Genomic DNA, 25,823 nt, shown 5'->3' with positions numbered 1-25,823 from the left:
CGTGTATACACATGGCCTTGGGTCCTCCCTACAGCGCTAAGGACGTGTTTATGTGTCCCGCGCCACTGGCCTTCCAACTGCTACGGACACATTTAGGCGCACTGAGTCACAGCTATCTGAGTGCTACGAACATGTATACACGCATGGCTGTCTTTCTGCCCCACTCTTCTAGTAGCTGTTCAGTGGTCTGACTGTGTAGCTCGAGAGTGCATATATCTTTGTTGCTGTGTTCGCTCCTTGCAGAATTTGACTTAGATTCCTGTGTTTTCGTCAGTGTTCTTGTTTTCTACATGAGAAATGTCATGTCACCGTGGTTGCACAGATAAAGAAATCCTGGATATGCTCACTAAGAGCAACAATGAGTATGAATTATCTGACGTTGCTAACAGTGATGAGTCTTCAACAGAATCTAGCTGTAGTCCTCAGCCTTTTACATCAGAGGGGAGAGCAAGAATTACAGTCAGCAGTTCCTCTGAATCGGAGGAATCAGACAGTGACAGTGAAATGGTTCAGAAGAGAGCACGCTTAAGTGACACATTTGACTGGAAAGAAACCAATTTCCAGCCATTAAACCATCACTTCAATGACTCAAGTTCAGAACACAAATGTCAATTAGATACTGACCCAAGCATTCTTTCATTTTTTGTGATATTTATGTCTCAAGAACTGTTGAAATTTATTGCAGACAAAACAAATCGTTTTTACGTTTACACCAGAGAAAATACTACAGAATCTGTGAATTCTCGACTGACAATGTAGAAAGACACTGGATTTGAGGAAATGTATTGTTTTGTTGCTGTTTGCCTTCTAATCGCGCAAGTTAAGGAGTTAAAATTAAGTGATTTTTGGTCCAGAGATACACTTTTGAACACACCAGTTTTCAGCAAAATTATGTTCTGCGACCATTTTTGTCTACTTCTGAGAATGTTACACTTCAGTAATAACTCTGCAAGTACTGGAGGTGACAGTCTATTTAAAATTAGGACAATTGTTGACAAAGTTCATAAGATGTTTCATAATTCATTTTGCCCACATCACAAGCTTTGTATAGATGAAAGTCTCTTGCTGTTCAAAGTACGATTATCTTTTAAGCAATTTATTCTAGCCAAGTGAAGTAGATTCAGAATAAAGACATTTGTACTGTGTGACTGTCAGGGTGGGTATATATTATATTTTATTGTATATGCAGGGGCAACAACAGAAATTGGGTTACACAATTTGGGAAAAAGTGGCGACGTAGTGGCAACTCTTGTGGGACCATACTTGGAACAGGGTCATATTCTATATGTTGATAACTGGTACTCCAGCCCGGACCTGTTTCTTTGGCTTCACAACCATGGAACAGGCGCATGTGGTACTGTTCGTAAGAACAGGCGCAACATTCCAAAACTGCAGAAGAAATTAAAAAGAGGAGAAACTGAGTTTAAGTCCACTGACAAGGTCCTTGCTATCAAGTGGTTCGATAAGAGAGAGAAGTACATGTTGACCACAAGTCACATAACACAAATGGTTGAAACAGAGAAGAATGACAGAAATACTGGCAAAAAAAATAAAGAAACCGCAATGTATTGTAGATTACAATTCGAGTATGGGTGCAGTTGACCATTGTGACATGTTACTGAGCTCCGTGGAATCAGCGCATAAGACTGTGAAATGGTATAAGAAATATTTTTTCACATTCTGGATTTGTGCATACTAAATGCTCATGCTCTCCATCGGTCAGCAACAGGGCGAAAAATGGCACTCGCAGAGTTTCACCTTTCTCTCGTAAGGGAGACTGTAGAAAAATATGCTACAGAACCGAGAAAAGCTGTTAGGGGAAGAAGGCACTACAATGATGAGAATCCTCTGCAATTCACAGGGAGACATTTTCCGGCAGTTATCATGAGTGAACATTCGCAGAAAAGTATGCTAATGTGCAGATGCGTGGTTTGCACAGAACAGAAAGTAGGCCAAGAAACTAGATACCAATGCAAAACTTGCAATGATCCATTATGTGTTGCACCCTGCTTTGAGACTTATCATACAAAGAAGCATTACTAATCATTGGGAACTAATTGTGAAAAAAATTGTTGACGCTTCTGAATTAATTACTAAAAAAGGCAAACATGTAAAAAAAAAAAAAAAAATATATATATATATATATATATATATGTCTGCTTGTGTCTGTATGTGTGGATGGATATGTGCGTGTGTATACCTGTCCTTTTTTCCCCCTAAGGTAAGTCTTTCCGCTCCCGGGATTGGAATGACTCCTTACCCTCTCCCTTAAAACCCACTTCCTTTCATCTTCCCCTCTCCTTCCCTCTTTCCTGATGAGGCAACAGTTTGTTGCGAAAGCTTGAATTTTGTGTGTGTGTTTGTGTTTGTTTGTGTGTCTATCGACCTGCCAGTCCAAAGCTCAGATCGAAAAGAAGGATGGGAAATAGATGCAAAATGTGTAAAATTATTCAAACGAAGCCTGACTTCTTCATATTTAGCAGTTTACTGGCAAATGAACGAACTTGGTGATTGAGATGGCGCAATATCTGTACTGTGGCAAATGTAATTAGGCAGAGTACATTGTGCCAGTATAACAAAACCCATACATTAATCTGCATATGATACATTTAAATTAACATGTAACATGGACAGTTATATTCTTTTATCCTTAATGTATATTACACTCAGTCTACTTGTACAAAACATGTTTTCCTTAACTGATTTAAACGCCTTTGATCAACGAGAAACAACATGCCAAAGTTAAAACTCTTTTCTCAGTGCGATTTTTCTTGCTACTTTGCCTCTGTTGTTAGCCAATATTGAAAATTAAACTCCTTGTTCTGGGGAGGGTGGGGGGCTTAAAATTTGTTGTTCAAATGAGACTGGCTTTGAAGCATTATTAGAAAACAGCATTTGAAAAAGAAGTATCGAATACACCCTGCTTTCATCTTTTCATAAAAATCAACATCTTCTCAACTAATTTGTAAATTATTGGAAAATAGTAGGGGAATAAAAAATTTTATTCCTTATCGTTCTGCAGTCAATCTGCTGCAATCTAAATTTCATTTTCCCCATGCGTTCACACTACTAGACATGCTAACCCAAAGTTTACATTGTTTTTGAGACTGATTTTTGTGCCCATCTTTCATTCCGGTTGTACAGTTTGGTATGTTTTATGGAGCATAGTTTTCTAGCAAAATTGGAACAAAAATATCACATTTTTGACGTTTTTACAAAATCTTCAATTTTTTGCTTAATTCACTCATTTCTGAAAAGTGCTATGGAAATGAAACTTTATATTTAAGAACCCGTGTTGTTAGGTTGCTACATGCCAAGTTTCACATCCATCATAGCATTAGTTCAGGAGATGCAAGAAGCCAAACTTCATAATTTTTTCAGGCACCTAGTTTTTGGCCGATTTACTTACAATTTTCTGACTCAATATGGCTCATAAAATTCTTTTCATTATTATTCTTAAGAGAACGCATAAAGTTGTACAAGATGGCCAAATTTTATTTCTTTACAAAAACTATTGCCCGAGATATTACAGCTCAAAGTTGCCAAAAATTCACGCTGGCTCTGTGCGAGTCGTATTCAGCCAAGAAATATTCAGCACAGGGCAGGTTGGGCAGTGCAGGCTGATCCAGTCCCAGTGATGGCTCCAAGGGACAGGCACACAGCGCAGGTAGACGGATAAACCCACAGGCCGCGGCGCCTCAGTGCGCCAAGCAGGTGGCAGGTGGCGCGCCTTCAGCAGTCAAAGGGTTAAACTATCTGCACTAAAATGTCTGTGTCCATTATTAGTGAAACATGGCATATGGATAACCTAGTAGTGTTTACTGGCCCATTTACCAATGAGGAAAAAATAGCTAATGTTTTATCAGAGCTCTGTAGCCATTTTGATTGCTTACAAATTCCCAAGGACTTAATGAAGTCAGCACATTTTGTAAGAGATCAGGATTTTAATATAGTTGCAGTTCTAAAGGACTTTGGTAGGCTTCCTTGCACTTGTCATTGTTTTAGCATTTTTCTTGTACATACTTTTAAGTCACAGATTTTATCTTCAGAGCCAGAACTAACCAGTGTAGGTGAGACATGCTCTTACAAAGCACTAGTGGCATGTTGTAAGAGCTGTGCATTCAAAGAGGCTCACAACATCACTCAAAGAAGATGTCCAAGTACAGTGAAAGACTTGGTTAGACATGCTAGTTTCAGTACAGGATACTCTTATCAAGGTCAAGGAGTTTCTCCCACATAAGGAGTTAAGTAGATTTCAGTACGTAGATAGTAGATCCTAAATGAATTGGTCATGTTTCTCAGGTCATTCAAAGATGCTACTGATGATCCAAAGTGAGACAACTATCCAACTCTGTTTGGCACTCCTTGAGCAGTGTAGCTTTCTGGATGATCACTTGAGCCTTAATGAATCAGGGATGTGATGGCAATACCTCAAGTCAAGATGCAGAAGTTACATGAATGGTAGGGAATGACAATATTAAACATCACAAAATTTTTCTGTCTCTCATATCATGATCTTTTTGTGCTGAGCACTGACTATGTGGATAACGTTTTCATAGAGGTTGGTGAGTCAGTAACTATATGGCACTACTAACATAGAACATAATTAGTTGTCAATGTTGCTACAAATTGTAACCATCATTCTGCCCAGCTACTTATGGTTCACACAAAAGGACTTCAGGCCTATCGAAACTACCACATCTGTTGAAATTCCAAGAGTATGCAAGAGGTCTGGACCATATGGACAAACACTGAAGTATGTATCATTGTACCTCTCAACTGCTGTTGCTGAGGAGGGTGCAGAGGCTGAAACATATTCTTGGATGGTGGAAAGAACAAGAAAAAATAGTACCTACTGTGGCACATATAAGGAGTGTAGTATATATTCCAGTCTTAACCCACTCTAGTGAGATCCTTACGTAATGGATGACACTTTATGGGTCACACTAACACTGATCTATGAAGTTCATGTGACATTAAATAATGTCACTACTATTCAGATATTAAAGTAATATAATGATATGTTATTTGAATTTAATTATCCTTTCCAGTGTTCTCAAAAAAAAAAAAAAAAAAAACCTTTGTGGAACACCACTGCCTTTAAGAGATTCCTTAATCTGCTGATAACCAATGACATAGGTGTGTTCTTAAATGACATCAGGCTGATTTTCTAATCCTTACAGCTTGGAATAGGAATATTAAAGCTGTGTCTTCAGTTTCACAAGGTGGAATGATATGTACAATGCTAGTGGAATAAGAGACACTCTATGTATTATTTTGGCCACAGAAAATTGCATGTATGGGATAATAATGAGTTGTGCAAGTTTTGCGAGCACTGCTGTAAAATTAGGTCAATACTTAACCACTATTCCAAGACTACATTCATTCATTTTCTTGTACTGTTGTCACAGACTCACTAATTTTTAGACAGTATGTGAATGTCAGTGGAATTGTTTGACATTTTCTGAATAGGAATTTAATATTAAAATAAATTTACAACAATCTTTGAAAAAATGTTATACATGCATACACTGTCCATCCAAAAAGTTCTAAGACTTATTTTATTCCTGACACATAAGTGACATCAGTGTAGTAAATACAGTGGCAGCTTGAGGTAACAACTGCAAACAGCAGCTGCACATTTTACCGGTCTACTGTGGGCAGGCACTGTTAAGTAATGGATGTGCAGGTGTAGTGTGTCAGTGTTGCCTCGTCACAAATCAGAATTGAGCAACATCTCTAGATCAAAAGTTCAAGACATTCTCTGGAATGTGTGCAAAGTTTGTCCTGCACACCTGAACAAAAACAAAATATGGGTGCCTGCTATGACTTGATTGAAATGCAAAACATGGACAATTCTTTCCTGGAAAAAATCTTCAAGGAGGACCTGACTTGATGTTATCAGTATGAACCTACCAAAAAATGACAAAGTGTAGAAATTCAACTGATGGATTGAAACTCTGATGAAATAACTGACATTCAAGCCAATGTGATGTGCAATTTGAACAACATCGCAAGAAAGACTTCTCTAATGGTTTCACGTGGTTGAGTGAATATTCTGTGCATTTTACCCATGTGGGAGTGGAGGTGGGGTTGTGGGGAGATTATGTAGAACACTTTAAGAATTAAAATCATGCTGTTTCTCTATTTTTTATTTATCCAGTCTGAAAACTTTTCGGACTAATGAAGTACGTACATACATACATACATGCATACATACATACAAAGGCTGCAAGTTTGGATATGACATCATAGGACCCACTGTTCAGTTAAAATGAGTATACACAACAAATTCTTGATATATGTATATTCTAAGGGAATTAGATTAATAAGTGAGACACTATAAGTAATAGATGAGTTTTGCTGTTTGGCCAGCAAAATAACTGTAAGAACCAACAGGGAGGATACAAAAATACAGACTGATAATAGCAAGAGAACATTTCCGAAAGGGGCAATATCTAATAGAAAGTTAAATGTTATGAAGTCTTTTCTGAAAGTATTTGTCAGAAGTGTAGAAATATATCAAAATGAAATGCGGATGATAAGCAGTTCAGACAAGAAGAGAATAGAAACTTTTGAAATGTGTTGCTATGGAAGAATGCTTAAGATTAGATTGGTAGATTGAGATTATATTGGTAGACTGAGTACTGAATTGCAATTATAACATAATTTGATATAAAGGAGGAGTCAGTTTGTAGGAAACATTCTGAGGCATCAGGGAATTATCAAATTGGTAAGGAAGTGTATGGGGGTAAAAACTGTAGAGGGTCATATACAGTAAGAAGGTTCAAATGGATATAGGTTGCAGTAGTTATGAAGAGATGAAGAGGCTTGCATAGGATAGAATAGCATGGAGAGATGCATCAAACTATTCTTGTGATTGAAGATAACAAGTGCAATTATAACGACACTCCACATGACAGTGGAAAAAAATGTCTTACCATGCAGAGTACAGCTGGAGCAGGAGTCAGCTTTGATATTTGAATCATTGTTAAAATTTCTGGCATTTGTCCCTCACATGCCCCAGCATAGAATAATCTGAAACATTAAAAAATAGGATTACTGTTTCTGAAATCTTTATAGCAATTGATAGTAACAGCCTACAGCCAAACTGAGGAAAATGTATTAATGCAAATATAGCATTGTGTAGTCTTGTTTCAGCATACAACCACTTTGAAGAATTTAAGAGACTATTGGGGTATTCATACATCTGACATCGCTAAAGTATCTACCTGAACAATAAATGTTATTGAATGATGATAAACTATCAGATCATTGAATTCTGTGCTAATGATTTGGCATGGAGTAAGATATAATGTGTTATGGTAGGAATGCTGCAATCTTAGGCTCTTGTAATTGCAGACAAATCTTCTGATATATCCAAGATAGCCAAAATCAGATGCCCAATTTATTCTTCCTGTGTCTACTCAATATTAATCAAGCTATCAGTTTTCAGCCCAAAATATTTTGTTAAAGTATTAGTAATTTCTTAACTTTTTTCTGCTAATTGCTCACACTTTTGCCAAGTCAGATTATTTGCAATAAATACAAAATTATTTCAATCCTTGTGAGATGAGTCCTAAAGTGGACATCACAAATCGGGAGTGTGTTAGCGCTTCAAATATAAACATAAAGAGTGAAAAATATGTGTAATATACAGATCTCGCAGTTTGTATAGTATTCCTAAGTGTATTGTGTGTCATATTATCACAAAAATAGAGGAAAGGATGAAGTAGAAACAGTTAAAACACAATGAAACAAACCAAGATAGCAAGTGCTCAGCAAAACAATCTTGTGAATATAGCCAAAAATTTCGAAAATAAACAAGAAAAGAATCAGGCCAACATGTGTAATTTTTGCTGTTGCAAGAGAGTTTGTTACGATATCAAGCTAGTGAAATTTGTATAAATTGTGGTTGCAGCATAAATATAAATCAGTTTATGTATTGGTACTAGTGAAAATCTTAGTGCAGTTCTGAACTATACAGTGACAGTATTCCAAGCATGCTTCTCTCTCTCTCTCTCTCTCTCTCTCTCTCTCTCTCTCTCTCTCTCTCTCTCTCTCTCTCTTTCTTTGTGAAGCATAGCACAGAGAAGTAAACAGCTATCGTCATGATGCGCGTTGTGTAAATTGGTCAGCGCAAGGCACAGAACGAAATCAACGGCTTGAAACTAAACAAATACACAATAAAATAGTACAAGGAAATACTCGGAACAAAATTTTCCGACAATGAATGAAAGACAAAATTTTGCAAGTGGATGCTCTAATTCTAAAATTCTGAAGGTGGCAGGGGTAAAATACAGGGAGCGAAAGGCTATTTACAATTTGTACAGAAACCAGATGGCAGTTATAAGAGTCGAGGGACATGAAGGGGAAGCAGTGGTTCGGAAGGGAGTGAGACAGGGGTGTAGCCTCTCCCCGATGCTATTCAATCTGCATATTGAGCAAACAGTAAAGGAAATGAAAGAAAAGTTCGGAGTATGTATTAAAATCCATGGCGAAGAAATAAAAACTTTGAGGTTCGCCGATGACATTGTAATTCTGTCAGAGACAGCAAAGGACTTGGAAGAGCAGTTGAACGGAATGGACAGTGTCTTGAGAGGAGGATAAAAGATGAACATCAACAAAAGCAAAATGAGGATAATGGAATGTAGTCAAATGAAGTCGGGTGCTGCTGAGGGAATTAGTTTAGGAAATGAGGCACTTAAAATAGTAAAGGAGTTTTGCTATTTGGGGAGCAAAATAACTGATGATGGTCAAAGTAGAGAGGGTATAAAATGTAGACTGGCAATGGCAAGGAAAGTGTTTCTGAAGAAGAGAAATTTGTTAACATCGAGTATTGATTTAAGTGTCAGGAAGTCGTTTCTGAAAGTATTTGTATGGAGTTTAGCCATGTATGGAAGTGAAACATGGACGATAAATAGTTTAGACAAGAAGAGAATAGAAGCTTTCGAAATGTGGTGCTACAGAAGAATGCGGAAGATTAGATGGGTAGATCACATAACTAATGAGGAGGTATTGAATAGAACTGGGGAGAAGAGGAATTTGTGGCACAACTTGGCTAGAAGAAGGGATCGGTTGGTAGGACATGTTGTGAGGCATCAAGGGATCTACATCTACATCTACATCTATATGACTACTCTGCAATTCACATTTAAGTGCTTGGCAGAGGGTTCATCGAACCACAATCATACTATCTCTCTACCATTCCACTCCCGAACAGCATGCGGGAAAAACGAACACCTAAACCTTTCTGTTCGAGCTCTGATTTCTCTTGTTTTATTTTGATGATCATTCCTACCTATGTAGGTTGGGCTCAACAAAATATTTTCACATTCGGAAGAGAAAATTGGTGCTGAAATTTCGTAAATTGATCTCGCCGCGACGAAAAACGTCTTTGCTTTAATGACTTCCATCCCAACTCGCGTATCATATCTGCCACACTCTCTCCCCTATTACGTGATAATACAAAACGAGCTGCCCTTTTTTGCACCCTTTCGATGTCCTCCGTCAATCCCACCTGGTAAGGATCCCACACCGCGCAGCAATATTCTAACAGAGGACGAATGAGTGTAGTGTAAGCCATCTCTTTAGTGGACTTGTTGCATCCTCTAAGTGTCCTGCCAATGAAACGCAACTTTTGGCTCGCCTTCCCCACAATATTATCTATGTGGTCTTTCCAACTGAAGTTGCTCGTGATTTTAACACCCAGGTACTTAGTTGAGAATTGTACTATTTATCGAGTAATCGAATTCCAACAGATTTCTTTTGGAACTCATGTGGATCACCTCACACTTTTCGTTATTTAGCGTCAACTGCCACCTGCCACACCATACAGCAATCTTTTCTAAATCACTTTGCAACCGATACTGGTCTTCGGATGACCTTACTAGACGGTGAATTACAGCATCATCTGCGAACAACCAATTTCGTACTGGAGGGCAGCATGGAGGGTAAAAATTGCAGAGGGAGACCAAGAAATGAGTACACTAAGCAGATTCAGAAGGATGTAGGCTGCAGCAGGTACTCGGAGATGAAGAGGCTTGCACAGGATAGATTAGCAAGGAGAGCTGCATCAAACCAGTCTCAGGACTGAAGACCACAACAACAACAACAACAACAACAACAACAACAAAGCTCTAATTGCACATCTTGTTTGAAGGCTCTAGAAGAACAATTAAACTGTGTGTGTGCGCAACAAATATTGTGTCGATTCATTCAGATGTCCAAAAATGTAGACCAAATTTGCAAAAGGAAAAACAAAACATCGACACTGCTGGTGGTGGTGGTGGTTAGTGTTTAACGTCCCGTCGACAACGAGGTCATTAGAGACGGAGCGCAAGCTCGGGTTAGGGAAGGATTGGGAAGGAAATCGGCCGTGCCCTTTCAAAGGAACCATCCTGGCAATTGCCTGAAACGATTCAGGGAAATCACGGAAAACCTAAATCAGGATGGCCGGAGACAGGATTGAACCGTCGTCCTCCCAAATGCGAGTCCAGTGTGCTAACCACTGCGCCACCTCGCTCGGTGACACTGCTGAATGTTCCGATAATTGTGTTACATCACACATCTCAGTAAAAGTATATATTGCACCAACAGAAATGGAATTAGCATACCAGCAAGACAGGGTACAGACAAATTATGTCATGTATCAGCTGAACAATTACATTGTAAAAGCAGGTGAACAATACAATCATGCCAAAGTACTTGATGTAAACTGATTCCTAAGAAGACAAGATTTCACATGGCAGGAATTGCATATAAACAAAAGAGGAACTATGCAGAGAATTAAAGTATGCAGTAACAGCAAAAAAACAGGCCATTGTCATGGGGAAAAAATGTAGCAGTAACCGTCATGCAAGAAGTACAAAAATCCTCTATAGAATCAAAAAACCAGGCAGATGGAAAAACTGGACCATCACATTCGAACAATGCGGTAGACCATGCTGAATCAATGAAAATAGAAGCAAATGCAGCATTAAGAGCAGTACTGGAATAAACACACCGTAAAAAGCAGGAAGATCACAATGTGCCAACAGAAACAACTGATAATGGATTAAGTGCAATAAAGGAACCATCACACAGCACCACAAAAAGATTGTGAAATACATCAAAGCATACAACCAACAACTTCAGAAGTTGAACAAATAGAAAGGAAACCAATGTGGACTTCACAGAGGGTATGAGCAGTTCCCCACTATTTAGCAAAAGATTTTTTATTCCACAGCCAACAAAAGAGAAGGACAAGATAAATAATAATGAATACAGCCTAGCCACATATCGCGCTCCAACTACAACAGATATTCAGCAACCCAGAACTCATAAAGGGGAAAAAAGAACATTAAAATCTTGTACCAAAATATGCAGTACTTGGGCAACAGAAAACTTGAAGTGGAAGTGGTCCTGAATGAAGCACAACCAGATAAATTACACATCAGTGAGCATGGGCTAAATGAAGCAGAGCTTAGCAGCCTAATAAGAGACTATGAGTTGATTAAATATTTCTGTAGATCAAAACATAAAGGTGGAGGTGTTGCTACATACAAAAAGAAAATTGGGAATCTACAAGGTACTGAATACTGTAAATATGTAATCCTTCCAGCTTGCATTGAAAAAGATTTTGAAATCACCAGCTTCATGAGAGAAGAGCTCAGAATTATCTGTGTGTACAGGTCCCCAAGTGGTAATATTACATTTCTGAGAAAACTAGAAAAATTATTACTGAAGATTAAAATGAATGATGATGTAATACGTGGAGACTTTAACATAGATATGGGTAAAGAATCAAAACCAAAACAAAAATTGAAAGAGACATTATTACAGTGTAACATGAAAACAATAATAGATGTACCTACAAGCATGACTGATCATAGTCAAACCATTGTTGACAACATAATCATAAATATTGAGAATAGTAAACGTGAAGCGAAAGTTCTACAGACAGCAATCTCTGAACATCGTGGGTTAATAATTCAGATCCACACAAATGGTAGCTCAAAAGATAAGAAAGAAGTCGGGATTATCAATGTACAAAACATGAAAATTTTCAAAACAACAGTGAAGAAAGAAGAATGGGCCAAAACAATACAAGCACTAGGGACAAATGAGAAGTATGATGCATTTCTTAACACACTAATGCATCACTTTCATATAGTCTTCCCCAAAGTAGCCTATCAGAGAAAGCAGGGTCACAGTTAGAAATGGATTACAAAAGAAATAACTGAACTCACGACTTACGTGAAGGAACTCAGACAAGCAGGGAATATGGAGACACATAAACAGTATCAGAAGAAGTACAAGCAATTAATAAGAGAAGCAAAAGCCATTTCAATAAACAGAGCCATAGCAAATTCAAATCAAAAAAGTAAAACAACATGGGATATAATCAACAATAAAAGATATAGCCAAAAAAGTGTAAAAGATAGCAATTTTATTAAGTCAATGATAATTGATGACAACGTGGTTACAGATGGAACAAAAATTGCTAATACACTAAATGACAACTTTATAGATGCTGTTCAAAAGTTACAAGGGAAAACAGATCATCAGAGATCAAAGCATGCTAAAACATTTGGCCAGCCATGCCACTCAGTGTTCCTGGAACCAGTGACAAAAACAGAACTCATAAAAATAATCCAGAAATTAAAACCCAAAAAGTATGCAGGAGAAGATAAAGTATCAAATTATTTAATAAAAACTTGTGAATGAAGAAATACTCAAACCTCTTTTGAATGTTGCAAACTGCTCATTTAGAGGAGTATTCCCAGAAAAATTAAGAGTAAGCAAAGTAGTACCAATATTTAAGAAAGGAGACCAAAATGGACCAAATAACTACAGATCAGTGTCTTTAATCTCTGGTTTCTCAAAAATACTAGAGATGCTCATATATAGTAGGTTGACCCCATTCCTTGAGAAAAACAGTATTTTGATTCGAGCACAACATGGTTTCCAAAACGAGAAATCTACAGAAACCACTATCTCAAGCCTCACAGAACTATCTCAAGCCTCACAGAATCCGTTATAGATGTGTTAGACAAAAGAAACTGTCTGCTATGTTCTGGGTTTGTCTATAGAGTTTGACATAATCACCCATACTACACTTATTAAAAAACTTGAAAGCTATGGTATTTACGGACATGCAGCCAAGTGGATAGAATCGTACATCAGCAACAGAAAGTAGTATGTGGAAACAGAAACTGGATGCAAATCTGAAATCATAAGTATTAAGTATGGAGCGCCTCAAGAATCTGTACTTGGCCCACTTCTATTCAACCTATTTGTAAAAAATATTGCTGTCAGTGAGAAAGATAAAAAAATACTACATGCAGAATACATGACACTAATGAATGTAGAAAAAAGTCTGGAAACACAGAAAAGAAGTGCATTTATGTCAATAAATAACACTGTACAGTGGCTCATACAAAATAACTTTATTTTAAATCGAAAAAAGACATAATAAATGATATGTGGTGTATAAAAAAGTGTGTTTGGGGGAACAATAGAAAATTTTTGGTTAAAATGACATTATTATTACCTTTTTTAAAATATGTATTTAAAAATTTGTAATACCTTGATGAAGTGAGCAGAATTCCATTAACAGCTCCAAAAGTGGATAATGCCACAAAGACTGGTATAGTCCATGCCATAAATCCAAATAAGCGGTTCGCAAAGGTCTGTTAAAAGAGAGCACATTTTAAAACACTTGTGACAGAAGAACTGAACATATACAATGGAAAAAGATGTCTTTTACAACTAAACCAACAGTTCCTTCAAAACACACCATGCTCACTCCAGAGACACAGAATTTTCTTTTTAACACCTATTGTGTCCAGTCATCAAACACTTTTTTTTTCTTTTTTTTTTTTACATACAAAACAGCACATACTGATCATTCTCCTAAAATAATCTGCAAGGAAGTACAAAGAAGAGATAGTGCTTGTGTACAATAACAACAGAATCAACCACAATTCATCAATGATCATTTTATAGAATGATATAGTCTAGTCACATAGGAATCATACTATTGACTACATGAAATCAATGCTTAACTATGTCAGGCAGAAAGGATTATGATTATATGCAGAATATAACATTTTGTAAGATTATACTTACCACAGCCACAGCTTCAGAACCCAGGACTTCTTCTGGAGATAAAGTTGTGTAGAATGCTACATTGGTCATGACATAGACAACAGTGACAAGTGTGCATGAAATTGCAATGGCCCGGGGCAAATTCCTTATAGGATCCTTTAGTTCTTCAATGATGAAATTCAGGTAATTCCTATAAAGCAGAATAATGTTATTGGTAATAACAAACATTAAGACAAACAATAACTGTAAATTAAAATTAGACAGTATGTTGTAATCCGGTGCTTGAGTCTAAACTGTGTAAGAAGATTCCTGTTGGCTCGCATCACTGTTTCCAGCTTTCAGCTGCAACGTGCTAATGGTAGCAGGCAAAAACAGTAGCCATCTATGGTGCTGTGAAACACTGAGGTATTGCCATAGAGATGTTTGAAAAATCACATTACATTATTGGTTGAGGTAGGCCTGCAAAGCAGTCACAACTAGCCCACTGCAACTGTCAGGGATCAATGTATATCAACTCACCTATAGTCAGTTCTATTTTCATAAGTGTCCTACACATAAAAAAAGGATAATAATTCTTCCTTACAATTAATTTTTATCTGATATTTTGCTACAAGTTCATATACCATGTAGTACAGATAAATGTGTTAATATAATTTCTGCCTGATTAGCTGCACCAAAGAAACAACTTTCATCAAAGCATCATTGCATTCAAACTATCAAGAGCTCCAACAAACTTAAATAACGTCTTGAGTAGTCAGTTTATATGACAGACTTCAGTTTTCATAAATTGATTTTCAAAAAGAATATATCATAGGTAATAAGTTTAAATTATATATAAATGTGCACAGAAACAAAGAGATGTGAATAGAAATTTCGTCACTTTACGTTTGTTCCACTCATTTTATGCAAGTTACCACTTACCATCCATTATATGCAAACAGCCCCGAATAGAATGACAGGGCCACGGATGTCACTTCAGATTTAGTATTTTCAAATGTGAAGTATTCTGTCTGGCCTAAAACAAATACATAAAAGAAAATTATATTTCTTCCAATACAAATAAATTTTTTTTCTTTCTTAAGTAAATACTGTGCATCCAACTATTTAATGTTGCTATATCTGACAGAAAATGTGTTTTCCTACCAAACCAGAAATGATTTTTATCATTAAAAATGACTTCTTTGCTTGCTAGCAATGCTTACAGTAGTATTAAATCATCAAGGTTCAGAATATGATAAACAACATGATTATAGCTATCTTATGGTGTACATGCACAATTCATGTCTCATTTGTTGAAGTACAGTAAATGTGTTCATAAAGTCTTACTCATGAAAACTGTCATCATGAGCAATGAACCAATGTGGCAGTAGCATTAGTATCGTATTTGAGTAGAAGAAGTATAAAATGAAAATAAAGATATCGAACAGATACAACTGTCTAGCGAAGATATAAAAAAAATTTACTTATTAGATAAGATCTGGCACAGGCCACAGCAAGCTATCATTCATCATAAGTGGTTCTGTAATGTACCAAACAAAAAGCACTCTTGGTTTAGTGTCCATTTAATCCAAATTTTTGTTCATCTAAGCAATTTTCCTCTTATGTAGAGGTTTCTACTGTTTTAATTACTCAAAAAAGGTATCTCTACTTACATGATCTCAGTCTCAGTTTGTTTGACTTAAATTCAGTCCAATATCTTTTACCTGGTCAATTCCATAATTTCATTTATTATACATAGGTTTATTCGTAAGTTCCACTGACATATCAGAAGATAACTGTGTAAAAACTACAAGACATATTTGAGGTGTTACCCAGAATATCCAAGAGTTTGACTGTAAAAGTCAGAAAGCTAGACTTACATCCTAATGTCCTCTCTCACCTTCAAACTAGTCACATTAGGCATTTATTCAGTGATCCCAGTGTTGTTCAGTGTGTTCAGGACCTGTTGCAGTTCAACTTGCACGTTTTAAATTCAATCAAAACACCACCCTTTCAATGCAATTTTCATCTTCAGGAACAGGTAGAAATCACACACGTATAGGTATCTTGAGTAGTGGGGGTGGGGGACCATTGCCATGTTGTTTTTGGCTGGGAATTCCTCTATAGTGAGGAGAGGTGTGTGCAGATGTTAGATTAGATTAGATTAATACTAGTTCCATGGATCATGAATACGATATTTCGTAATGATGTGGAACGAGTCGAATTTTCCAATGCATGACATAATTAGGTTAATTTAACAACATAATTAAGTTATTACAACAACTGTTTTATTTATTTTTTTATTTTTTTAATAATTTTTTGTTTGGTTTTTTTCTTTTTTTCTTAATTTATATCTAAAAATTCCTCTATGGAGTAGGAGGAGTTGTCATTGAGAAATTCTTTTAATTTCTTCTTAAATACTTGTTGGTTACCTGTCAGACTTTTGATACTATTTGGTAAGTGACCAAAGACTTTAGTGGCAGTATAATTCACCCCTTTCTGTGCCAAAGTTAGATTTAATCTTGAATAGTGAAGATCATCCTTTCTCCTAGTATTGTAGTTATGCACACTACTATTACTTTTGAATTGGGTTTGGTTGTTAATAACAAATTTCATAAGAGAGTATATATACTGCGAAGCTACTGTGAATATCCTAGATCCTTAAATAAATGTCTGCAGGATGATTTTGGGTGGACTCCAACTATTATTCCGATTACACGCTTTTGTACAATAAATACTTTATTCCTCAGTGATGAATTACCCCAAAATATGATGCCATATGCAAGCAATGAGTGAAAATAGGCATAGTAAGCTAATTTACTAAGATGTTTATCACCAAAATTTGCAGTGACCCTTATTGCATAAGTAGCTGAACTCAAACGTTTCAACAGATCATCAATGTGTGTCTTCCAATTTAATATCTCATCAATGGACACACCTAAAAATTTTGAATATTCTACCTTAGCTATATGCTTCTGATTAAGGTCTATATTTATTAATGGTGTCATACCATTTACTGTACGGAACTGTATGTACTGTGTCTTATCAAAATTCAGTGAGAGTCCATTTACAAGGAACCACATAGTAATTTTCTGAAATACATTATTGACAATTTCATCAGTTAATTCTTGTTTGTCAGGTGTGATCACTATACTTGAATCATCAGCAAAGAGAACTAACTTTGCCTCTTCATGAATATAGAATGGCAAGTCATTAATATATATTAAGAACAACAAAGGACCCAAGACCTACCCTTGTGGAACCCCATTCTTGATAGTTCCCCAGTTTGAGGAATGTGCTGATCTTTGCATATTATGGGAACTGCTTATTTCAACTTTCTGCACTCTTCCAGTTAGGTACGAATTAAACCATTTGTGCACTGTCCCATTCATGCCACAATACTTGAGCTTGTCTAGCAGAATTTCATGATTTACACAATCAAAAGCCTTTGAGAGATCACAAAAAATCCCAATGTGTGGTGTTCGGTTATTCAGATCGTTCAAAATTTGATTGGTGAAAGCACATATAGAATTTTCTGTTGAAAAACCTTTCTGAAAATCAAACTGACATTTTGTTAGTACTTCATTTTTACAGATATGTGAAGCTACTCTTGAATACATTACTTTCTCAAAAATTTTGGATAAAGCTGTTAGAAGGGAGATTGGACGGTAATTGTTGACATCAGATCTATCCCCTTTTTTATGCAAAGGTATAACAATAGCATATTTCAGTCTATCAGGGAAAATGCCCTGTTCCAGAGAGCCATTACACAGGTGGCTGAGAATCTTACTTATCTGTTGAGAACAAGCGTTTAGTATTTTGCTGGAAATGCCATCAATTCCATGTGATGTATTGTCATGGTGCACCAAACAGTCTTTCTTTTTCCGTAAATCTGGCCGTTTGTGCCAAATACTTTCCCTCAGTCACCTCAAAACCTCACAGTAAAACTGCCCATTGACAGTCTGACTAGGTAGGACAAACTCCTTGTGCACTATTCCTTGAATGTAAAATTTTTTTTTTAAAAAAAAGCATTGATTTCATGTCGTGAACGTGACCAGCTGCTTTCAGTCTGGGAGAAGATGGCGTTTTCCATTGCGATGACTGCTGCTTCATTTCAGGGTCATAGCCATAGATCCAAGATTCATCACCTGTTATGACACTGGATAAGAATTCCAAGCACTCTTTAACTCTTTGTTACAGTTCAGTGCAAGACAGAATCCTGAGGGTTTGTTGATCGATGCTGAGAAGGCGAGGACCAAACTTTGCTGCAATTTGTCTCATGTTCAGTTCATCAGCTAGAATTTATTGACGTGTACCATAAGACGGCCCAAGTCTGTGACAAACATTGTGAACTGTCTGCCTCTGGTCTTTGTGAATCACTTCATGTAATTTCATGGTCATTTCCGGTTTTGTTCACATTGATCATCAACCAGAATGGGTAGCACCTTCTAGAAAAATGTCACATCAGTAAACAGAGCATTCCTACAGGTTTAGATTTGTAATACATGCCATGGTTTAGCTGCAGAGTGCACCACTGAACATGTAGACAAATCACTGTGTATTGTCACAATGAGTTAATCATGCCTGCAGATAGGCAAGCCAATGAACAGATTTCCATAGTGGGCTGCTGCTGTTGCACCTTTCCGAGCAATGAATTGTGCTCATGTATAGACTTTTCCCACGTCACCAATGGTCCCCATATTGAGCACCTGTAATGTGAGTTTAAGACTTAGAGAGATGCTCTATTCACTGACAGGTATTTTTGTATGTCTTTTAGTTTTCACACAGCTGTTTTCCAAAAACTGGAGGTACTTATGTGTAAGTTTGTAAAAGACGACAAATAAGTTGATGTGCAGAGTGCATGTAAGAAAAACAGTCAGAAAGTGCGACAAAGTCCCAAATGACTTTGGTTGGGGGATTAGTTCACTGTAAAAGGGAAGAGAAATTAGGATTTAATGCCCTGTGAATGATGGGATCATTAGAGGCCTAACAGAAGTTCAGAACGGGGAAGAATGGAGGCTGATATTGGCTGTGTGCCTTTCAAAGGAACTGTTCCAGTTAGTTCACTGTAATCAATACATTTTTCAATGAGGTACTGTCCATTATCTGAAGAAGAAGAATTAATTTTTATGGTCATATAATCATGAATTCCAAAAAGATATGAAAGTGGGAAGGATGAAGGAAGCTAGGAAGTAAGATTTAAGATTAATGACTTGTCAAAGGCATTGTAATATGGGAGGCTCATTTGCTCAGCTGGATGAGGTTGTCAGAGGAAACTGGCCATGGTCTATTCAAGGGAACCATTCATCTGGAAGGAAACCAGGTAAAACATAAATCTGAAGAGATCCCACTTCTTCCAAGTGGAAGTCCTGTACATCAATCACTCTGTTTCATAAGTACGAACTGTGTGAGAAAGTACATTTATGAAGATGTTTGAAAACCAATGCTCAACAAGAACCAATACTGCTGTAGAGCACATATAATAGAAATAAGGTTCCCTTTCCTTCATGAGGGGAGAAAAAACAATTGGTTTTCCCACCATTAAAAATTACGTATGGATAACATTTACCACATTTTGCTTTTTTGAATCACTACCCCAAGCTTCAACATCAATTTCACTTGAATCAATCACTCTCACTTGCTACATGACTTAATTGTGGAACACTATTGTTAAGTGCATTCAATGCTCTGCAACAAAAATAAACTTGACCAAATTTACAGAGTTGAATGTAATGACCTATTTTTTCGAATTCTCAACTTAAATCCAGTTTCATCATATTGTCCCATTTTTTAGTACACATGTCCCGAGTGGGTCCACACAGCTTCTGTCACTATGGCTGTTTCAGACCAGATACAGAAGCTGCAGAACATAGCCTTGCGGCAAGAATTACACACTCAGTACTTCATTAGGTTTGCTGTCTTGCACCGTATACACATGAAGTAGTTAAATCACTCAGTTGATCAACATCTTCATCTCATTTTATTGTAGCTTTTCAGTAATGCCCAGAATTCATTGAACGTAATCTCTTATGAGCAGCGCATGTTCACAAGTACTAAGCTCTCGAATATTCTGACTATCAAAACGTCAATTTAATTTTTATTTTTAGTCCTGTAGGTACCATATTCTATTACCTCTTTCAAGGATGATGTGTTTTTAAGATTTTGCTTCATTTTTACATGTTTGTGTAACTTCCAACTATGACACAACAATTCATTTTTTCAATGTTGACGAGAAAAAGCAATGCTCTAGGTGAAATTCAATTACATTTCTGAAGAATATTGCAGTAGCTCTAAGATGGTTACTCAGCAATTTTCCTATATCAAAGAATGTGATTTCTTAAAGAAAAACATAGTCATTTTAAATTAATTATCTATCCTTTTCATAATTTCAATTCAAACTTTCTATTAGGTCTTCCATTAACCTAGTTCATTTGATAACTCACTTTACGTATGTCACACTACCAGAAAAAAGTTAGTACGCCTGGAAATATGGCGTCAATTTTTATCCGATGACAACATGTGCCACTTAGGGGATAGTAGATGTACTGGTAATTGTTTCAACGTCATCAGCCTATGCCTGTATTAGTGGTCACATGGAAATTCTCACACCCGTAGACGAGGTTCTGATGTACATGCTGCACAGTCGCCCACAACTATCGTCGTATTGTAAGGGAAGCAGTGGCAGATTGTACAGCTACCACAGCACAGATAAGATGATGATGATAATGATGTTGTTGTAGTTTGGATTGTGGGGCACTCAACTGCGTGGTTATCAGCGCCCACACAAATTCTCAACCTTTGCTCAGTCCAATCTCGCCACTTCCATGAATGATGATGAAATAATGAGGACAACACAAACACCCAGTCATCTCAGGGCGGGTGAAAATACCTGATCCCGCCAGGAATCGAACCCGGGACCCCGTCCTCAGGAAGCAAAAACGTGACTGCAAGACCACTAGCTGCAGACAGCACAGATAAGAGGGCTAGTGAGCCCTGATGTGTCAACATGAACTGTTGCGAACCTGTTATTAGCAGTGGGACTATGGTAATGCACACCTCTAGCCTGTCCAGCATCGACATGCACAGCTCGACTTATGCCACCAGACGATCACCTGGAAGATGGAAAGGCGCGCCATGGTCTTCAGTGAAAGTGATGGTCCTTTGCACGAACTACGTAGACCTGATGAGCACTGTTTAGAAGAGTGCTTTCATACAGGACACTGGCCCCATCCCAGACCTTGCAGTCTAGGGTACAATAAGCTACAACTCTCGTTCAGCTTCGGTGTTTCTTGAGGGGATGCCAACCAGCACTCGGTATGTAGAGAATATTGTTAGACCCATTGTTTTACTGTTCTTGAAGAAGGAAGGTGTTGTGTTGCTCCAACATGACAATGCTCGACCACGCACTGCCGTGAAGCTCAACGTGCTCTGAAAGACGTGCAGCAACTTACCTGGCCAGCACAGTCTCTGGACTTGTCTACAATCGAGCACATATGGGATATGATGGAACAAGAAGTGACTCGTGCGATTCGTCAACCTACAACTATTACAGAACTACATGAACAGGTCGAGGAGACGTGGTATAACGTATCCCAGGAGAGTATTCGCCATTTGTACGATCGGCTGGATGCCAATTTAGCACCGGCGAGGCTACACCACCTACTAATATGGATGTTTCAGCATCGGTCGATACCTTGGAACCGCTTGTGTTATTAACGTACAAATGTAATCATTTCATGTACTCCACAGCATTGTTGCAATAACAAATCTTGAGGAACTGAAAACCTCTAAGTGGTATATTAATTTTTTCTGGCAGTGTACGTAATTTTTTACGTCATTTTATCAACATTTTTACGTCATTTTAGTATTAATTTTCCATGTATTTGTAGATCTTAAAAATTCGGGCCCTGCAGTTGTAGGTCCTATTTCATATTCGTAAAGTAAATGAATTCTAACTAGGGGCAATTGCCCCCCTCCCACCACTGGCACCACCCCCTCCCCCTCCCGACCCAGCAGGTCACTGATTACGTTGATGTGCAGCTCGATCACACAGGCGTTTTAACATCAGGCCGAAGTTTTTCTCCTCCTGGCGTTCGAAATAAACCACTATTTAGTCCAGCTGCTTTGTTCCCTCTGTATGTACCAATGTGTTCAGACTGCGACCCAATTCCGTCAGCTAAGCCACCATCACAGATGTGATTGTCTGCAGACGAACAAATGGCCGTAATTTAGTAGTCATAAATCAAAAGGTAGCCAACGTCAGTGTCATTTCGCAAACAGTTATTTACGTCAACACTTGTGTCGGAGCGTCCTGAAATGTTTTCAAATGATTCACGAACTCCGGTCGACATTGCCACCACTTTCATTATGCAGTGTACAAGTTTGTCAATGAACGTGCAGATGGCTGGTCATAGATTGTTCTTCCAGTCTGATACCCCCGAAATTCCAACTCCAAATCCAGTAGCATTGTTTTTCAAGGATTCTCCTTCGTCCATCCTATTCAGCGCACCTTTTTGTCCATGAACACCACCACCTTCTTTCCCTATCAAGTCATTTTTCACCAGCAACAAACGGGGCAATACAACACTGTAAAACTTAACGTTAAGTTCAGAACTGAAACAGCCAGGATCCTTGTATGGTGGTTGGCTGTATCTTAAATGTAATGACTGTCGTCGACGATTGTTACCCTTATTAATTCCGGAGTATCGAATGCTCTACAGTTATTTTACGAAAAGTCCGGTTTAATGAGGGCCGGATAAACGAGGTTTCACTGTAATTTTCACAGCCCGCAACGACCACGGCACTAGCGTACTGTGTTGTCCCAGTAGGACATCTGCAGCTACACAGTTGGAGAGAAATCTTATTCGCGAGAAATAATAAAATTTGGCGGAAACAGACGCGCGCGTACTAACTGTCACAACATTCGAGAAACAGGAAGTGCCCACTATCTGGTAAGCTGGTGGTAGGTTGGTCAATTTAGCAATTGAAGGTCTGAAAGACTTACTCGGTAAAGTGCGCTACCTAGCGGCGCTAACTGGCCGCTTCCTGCAAGGTCTGCGACCGCCTCCGCTCCACAAAGAGCTGCCAACAAACGCGGCTGGAAGTGGTAAGGAGGGCGGGAGAGCGGCAGGGACGATGGACGGGAAAACATCCCGACCTACCGGGGCGCTGCTGCAGGCTCCAGGACAATGGCCCAATCAGCTGCACTTAATGCGCGTTGTGACTCACCGACTGGCTGCCTAAGGAGAAGTACATTACCTCAACAATTGAACTAAAATCTATGAGCATTGCGATTTCAGCTCATCTAGACTGTTCAGCTGTAAAGGTGCGAAAATAATCAGTTGCCGTAGAATTTTTTGTATGAAATTTCCGCCATTTGACTGTAAATTGTTTGTTTATTTCACACTATCATGTTTCCGGCTTTATAGCCATTCTCAAGTGCATGCTGAAATATTACAATATATCTCATCTGCCTTTGACATGTCACTGTGCACAATGTCAGCCACATTATGTGTCTTCGCTATGCGCTCACATCTTGAAATACGACAACTGATCTACAAGTTGATGACATATCACAGACAGGTGAGATACATCGTAGCTTTTCAGCATGCATTTGAGAATGGCTATAGAGCCTAAATCATGACTGTGTGAAATAAAGTTTGCAGTCATATGGCGGTAATTTCATTCAAACAATTCCACATGACTGTAGTCCCCACACGAAGGAAAAATCATTAGTTGTCCTAGGGATTTCCAAACCGACCTTCGTTAGTGTACTTCCAACTCACGTTATGTTCTACCCCGTAAAAAAAAAAAAAAAAACACTAGCTCGTCTTTGTTGTTGTTATTCTTGTTCAGTCCGAGGACCGGTTGGATGAAGCTCACCACTCTACTCTATCCCCTGAAAGCCTCAAGAGGCATTGACAAACTTGTACACTGCATAATGAAAGTGGTGGCAATGTCGACCGGAGTTCGTGAATCATTTGAAAACATTTCAGGACGCTCCGACACAAGTGTTGACGTAAATAACTGTTTGCGAAATGACACTGACGTTGGCTACCTTTTGATTTATGACTACTAAATTACGGCCATTTGTTCGTCTGCAGACAATCACATCTGTGATGGTGGCTTAGCTGACGGAATTGGGTCGCAGTCTGAACACATTGGTACATACAGAGGGAACAAAGCAGCTGGACTAAATAGTGGTTTATTTCGAACGCCAGGAGGAGAAAAACTCTGCAAAACTTCAGCAACCTAAGTTCATTCGAGCGCAGCAGAATGCCATCCCCCTCTTCTGTCTACTTTCCTCTTCATTTCTGCGTATGTAGTGCTTCCCACATCATTCATAATCTGCTGCATGTATCACTCCTTGGTCGTTCCCAGCGATTCCTTCCCTCAATAGCTACTCCAGATATTGTATCAGTGATGGAACTGGGTCTTAAAATGAATCCTACAACGTTGTCTCTTCTTCTGTGGAGGCACATTCAAAGAGGTCTGATTTCCGGTACACGTCTCAGCATCTTTTCGTTGGTAGCTCTGTCTCTGCAACTGATCTTTATTGTTGTTCTGCTGCACCAGTCCGCAGGACATCTAACTGTTTTCTCTATAGTTCCCCTATTGCCCAAGTTTCACACCCGTATAGGGCTACACTCAAAACTAATGCTTTCATAACCCGTTTCCTTATTAAAGTTTTTTTTTAATCAAATGCAACTTTGACCTGCTGTATTCTGCTTACAATTTCTCTCTGATTTTTACTATCCCTTGTACTCTTGTTTTCCGAATAGGCAAATTGCTCTATCATTTCCAGTTCCTCTCCTCCAGTTCTTATTCTTAAAGTTTCATATTCTTCCTCAGCACAGCATACCGTTCCTTAATCTTGGCTTGTTTGTTCTCATACCATACTGATAACAAAAAATCCTTTCTAGTGTACTGAGGATCTTCTCCGGATCTTCTGCTGTCTCCGTGACCACAGCAGTATCATTGTGTAACGCAGCACGTCTACTTTCTCCCCATTAATTTTGCTTCCCACCTCAGCAGTCCCATGAACTTTGTCTATAACTTCCTGGCACTGACTATAAGAGGTGAAAGAGCACATCCTTGTCTCACGCTTTTCTAATTTTTGCTTCTCGTTCCTGATGAAAATTTCTAATCACAGCCACTTCGTTCTTGTGGAAGCTGTGTATCACCCGCGCGTCTAAAAAAAGACTTGCTTTCTTCATTATTCTGAATATCTCTTGTTGTGTCATGAATATCTTTTCTCCTTAGTTTGATTGAATAACACCTCATTAATTATCCAATCTACACATCTGATCTTCAGCATTACTCTGTAGCACATTTCAGAAACCTCTGATCTTCATGTCTGAACTGTTTAGTGTTCACATTTCACTCCCATACAAGGCTACGCTTTAGATAAATACCTCCAGGAAATACTTCATAACACATTTACAATAGAAGTTAACAAATTTATCATTTTTAGAAATGCTTCTCTTGCTGTTCTACTGTGCATTTTATATCCTCTCTACTTCAGGCAGTCATATACAATGCTGTTCAAGTAATAAAATTCAGCCACTACTTTTAGTGCCTCATTTCCTAATCTAATTCCCTCAGTACTGCCTGGTTTAATTCGAATGCATTACTTCACCCTTTGCTTTACTTTCGTTAATGTTCACCTTGTGTCTTCTTTTAAAGACACTATCCATTCCGTTCAACTGATCTTCGAAGTCTTTTATCCGACAATTAGAACGTCATCCGCAAAC

At 38.1% G+C, this 25,823-nt stretch overlaps 1 protein-coding gene across 1 annotated transcript in view; it reads right to left on the bottom strand.

The window, feature by feature from the left end:
• LOC124605516 (large neutral amino acids transporter small subunit 1) overlaps positions 1–25,823 on the bottom strand; it is a 367,273-nt gene that overhangs the window by 29,687 nt on the left and 311,763 nt on the right. The window contains exons 4-7 of the mRNA XM_047137258.1: positions 15,013–15,106; positions 14,113–14,281; positions 13,570–13,673; positions 6,942–7,038 (exon numbers count right to left, since the gene is read on the bottom strand). Coding sequence (XP_046993214.1) covers positions 6,942–7,038; positions 13,570–13,673; positions 14,113–14,281; positions 15,013–15,106 — 464 coding nt within the window. The remainder of the gene's footprint in view (positions 1–6,941; positions 7,039–13,569; positions 13,674–14,112; positions 14,282–15,012; positions 15,107–25,823) is intronic.

The sequence above is a fragment of the Schistocerca americana genome, chromosome 3, assembly GCF_021461395.2.
Source record: "Schistocerca americana isolate TAMUIC-IGC-003095 chromosome 3, iqSchAmer2.1, whole genome shotgun sequence".
Classification (NCBI taxonomy): Eukaryota; Metazoa; Arthropoda; class Insecta; order Orthoptera; family Acrididae; genus Schistocerca; species Schistocerca americana.
This window is presented reverse-complemented; position numbering and strand designations above follow the sequence as displayed.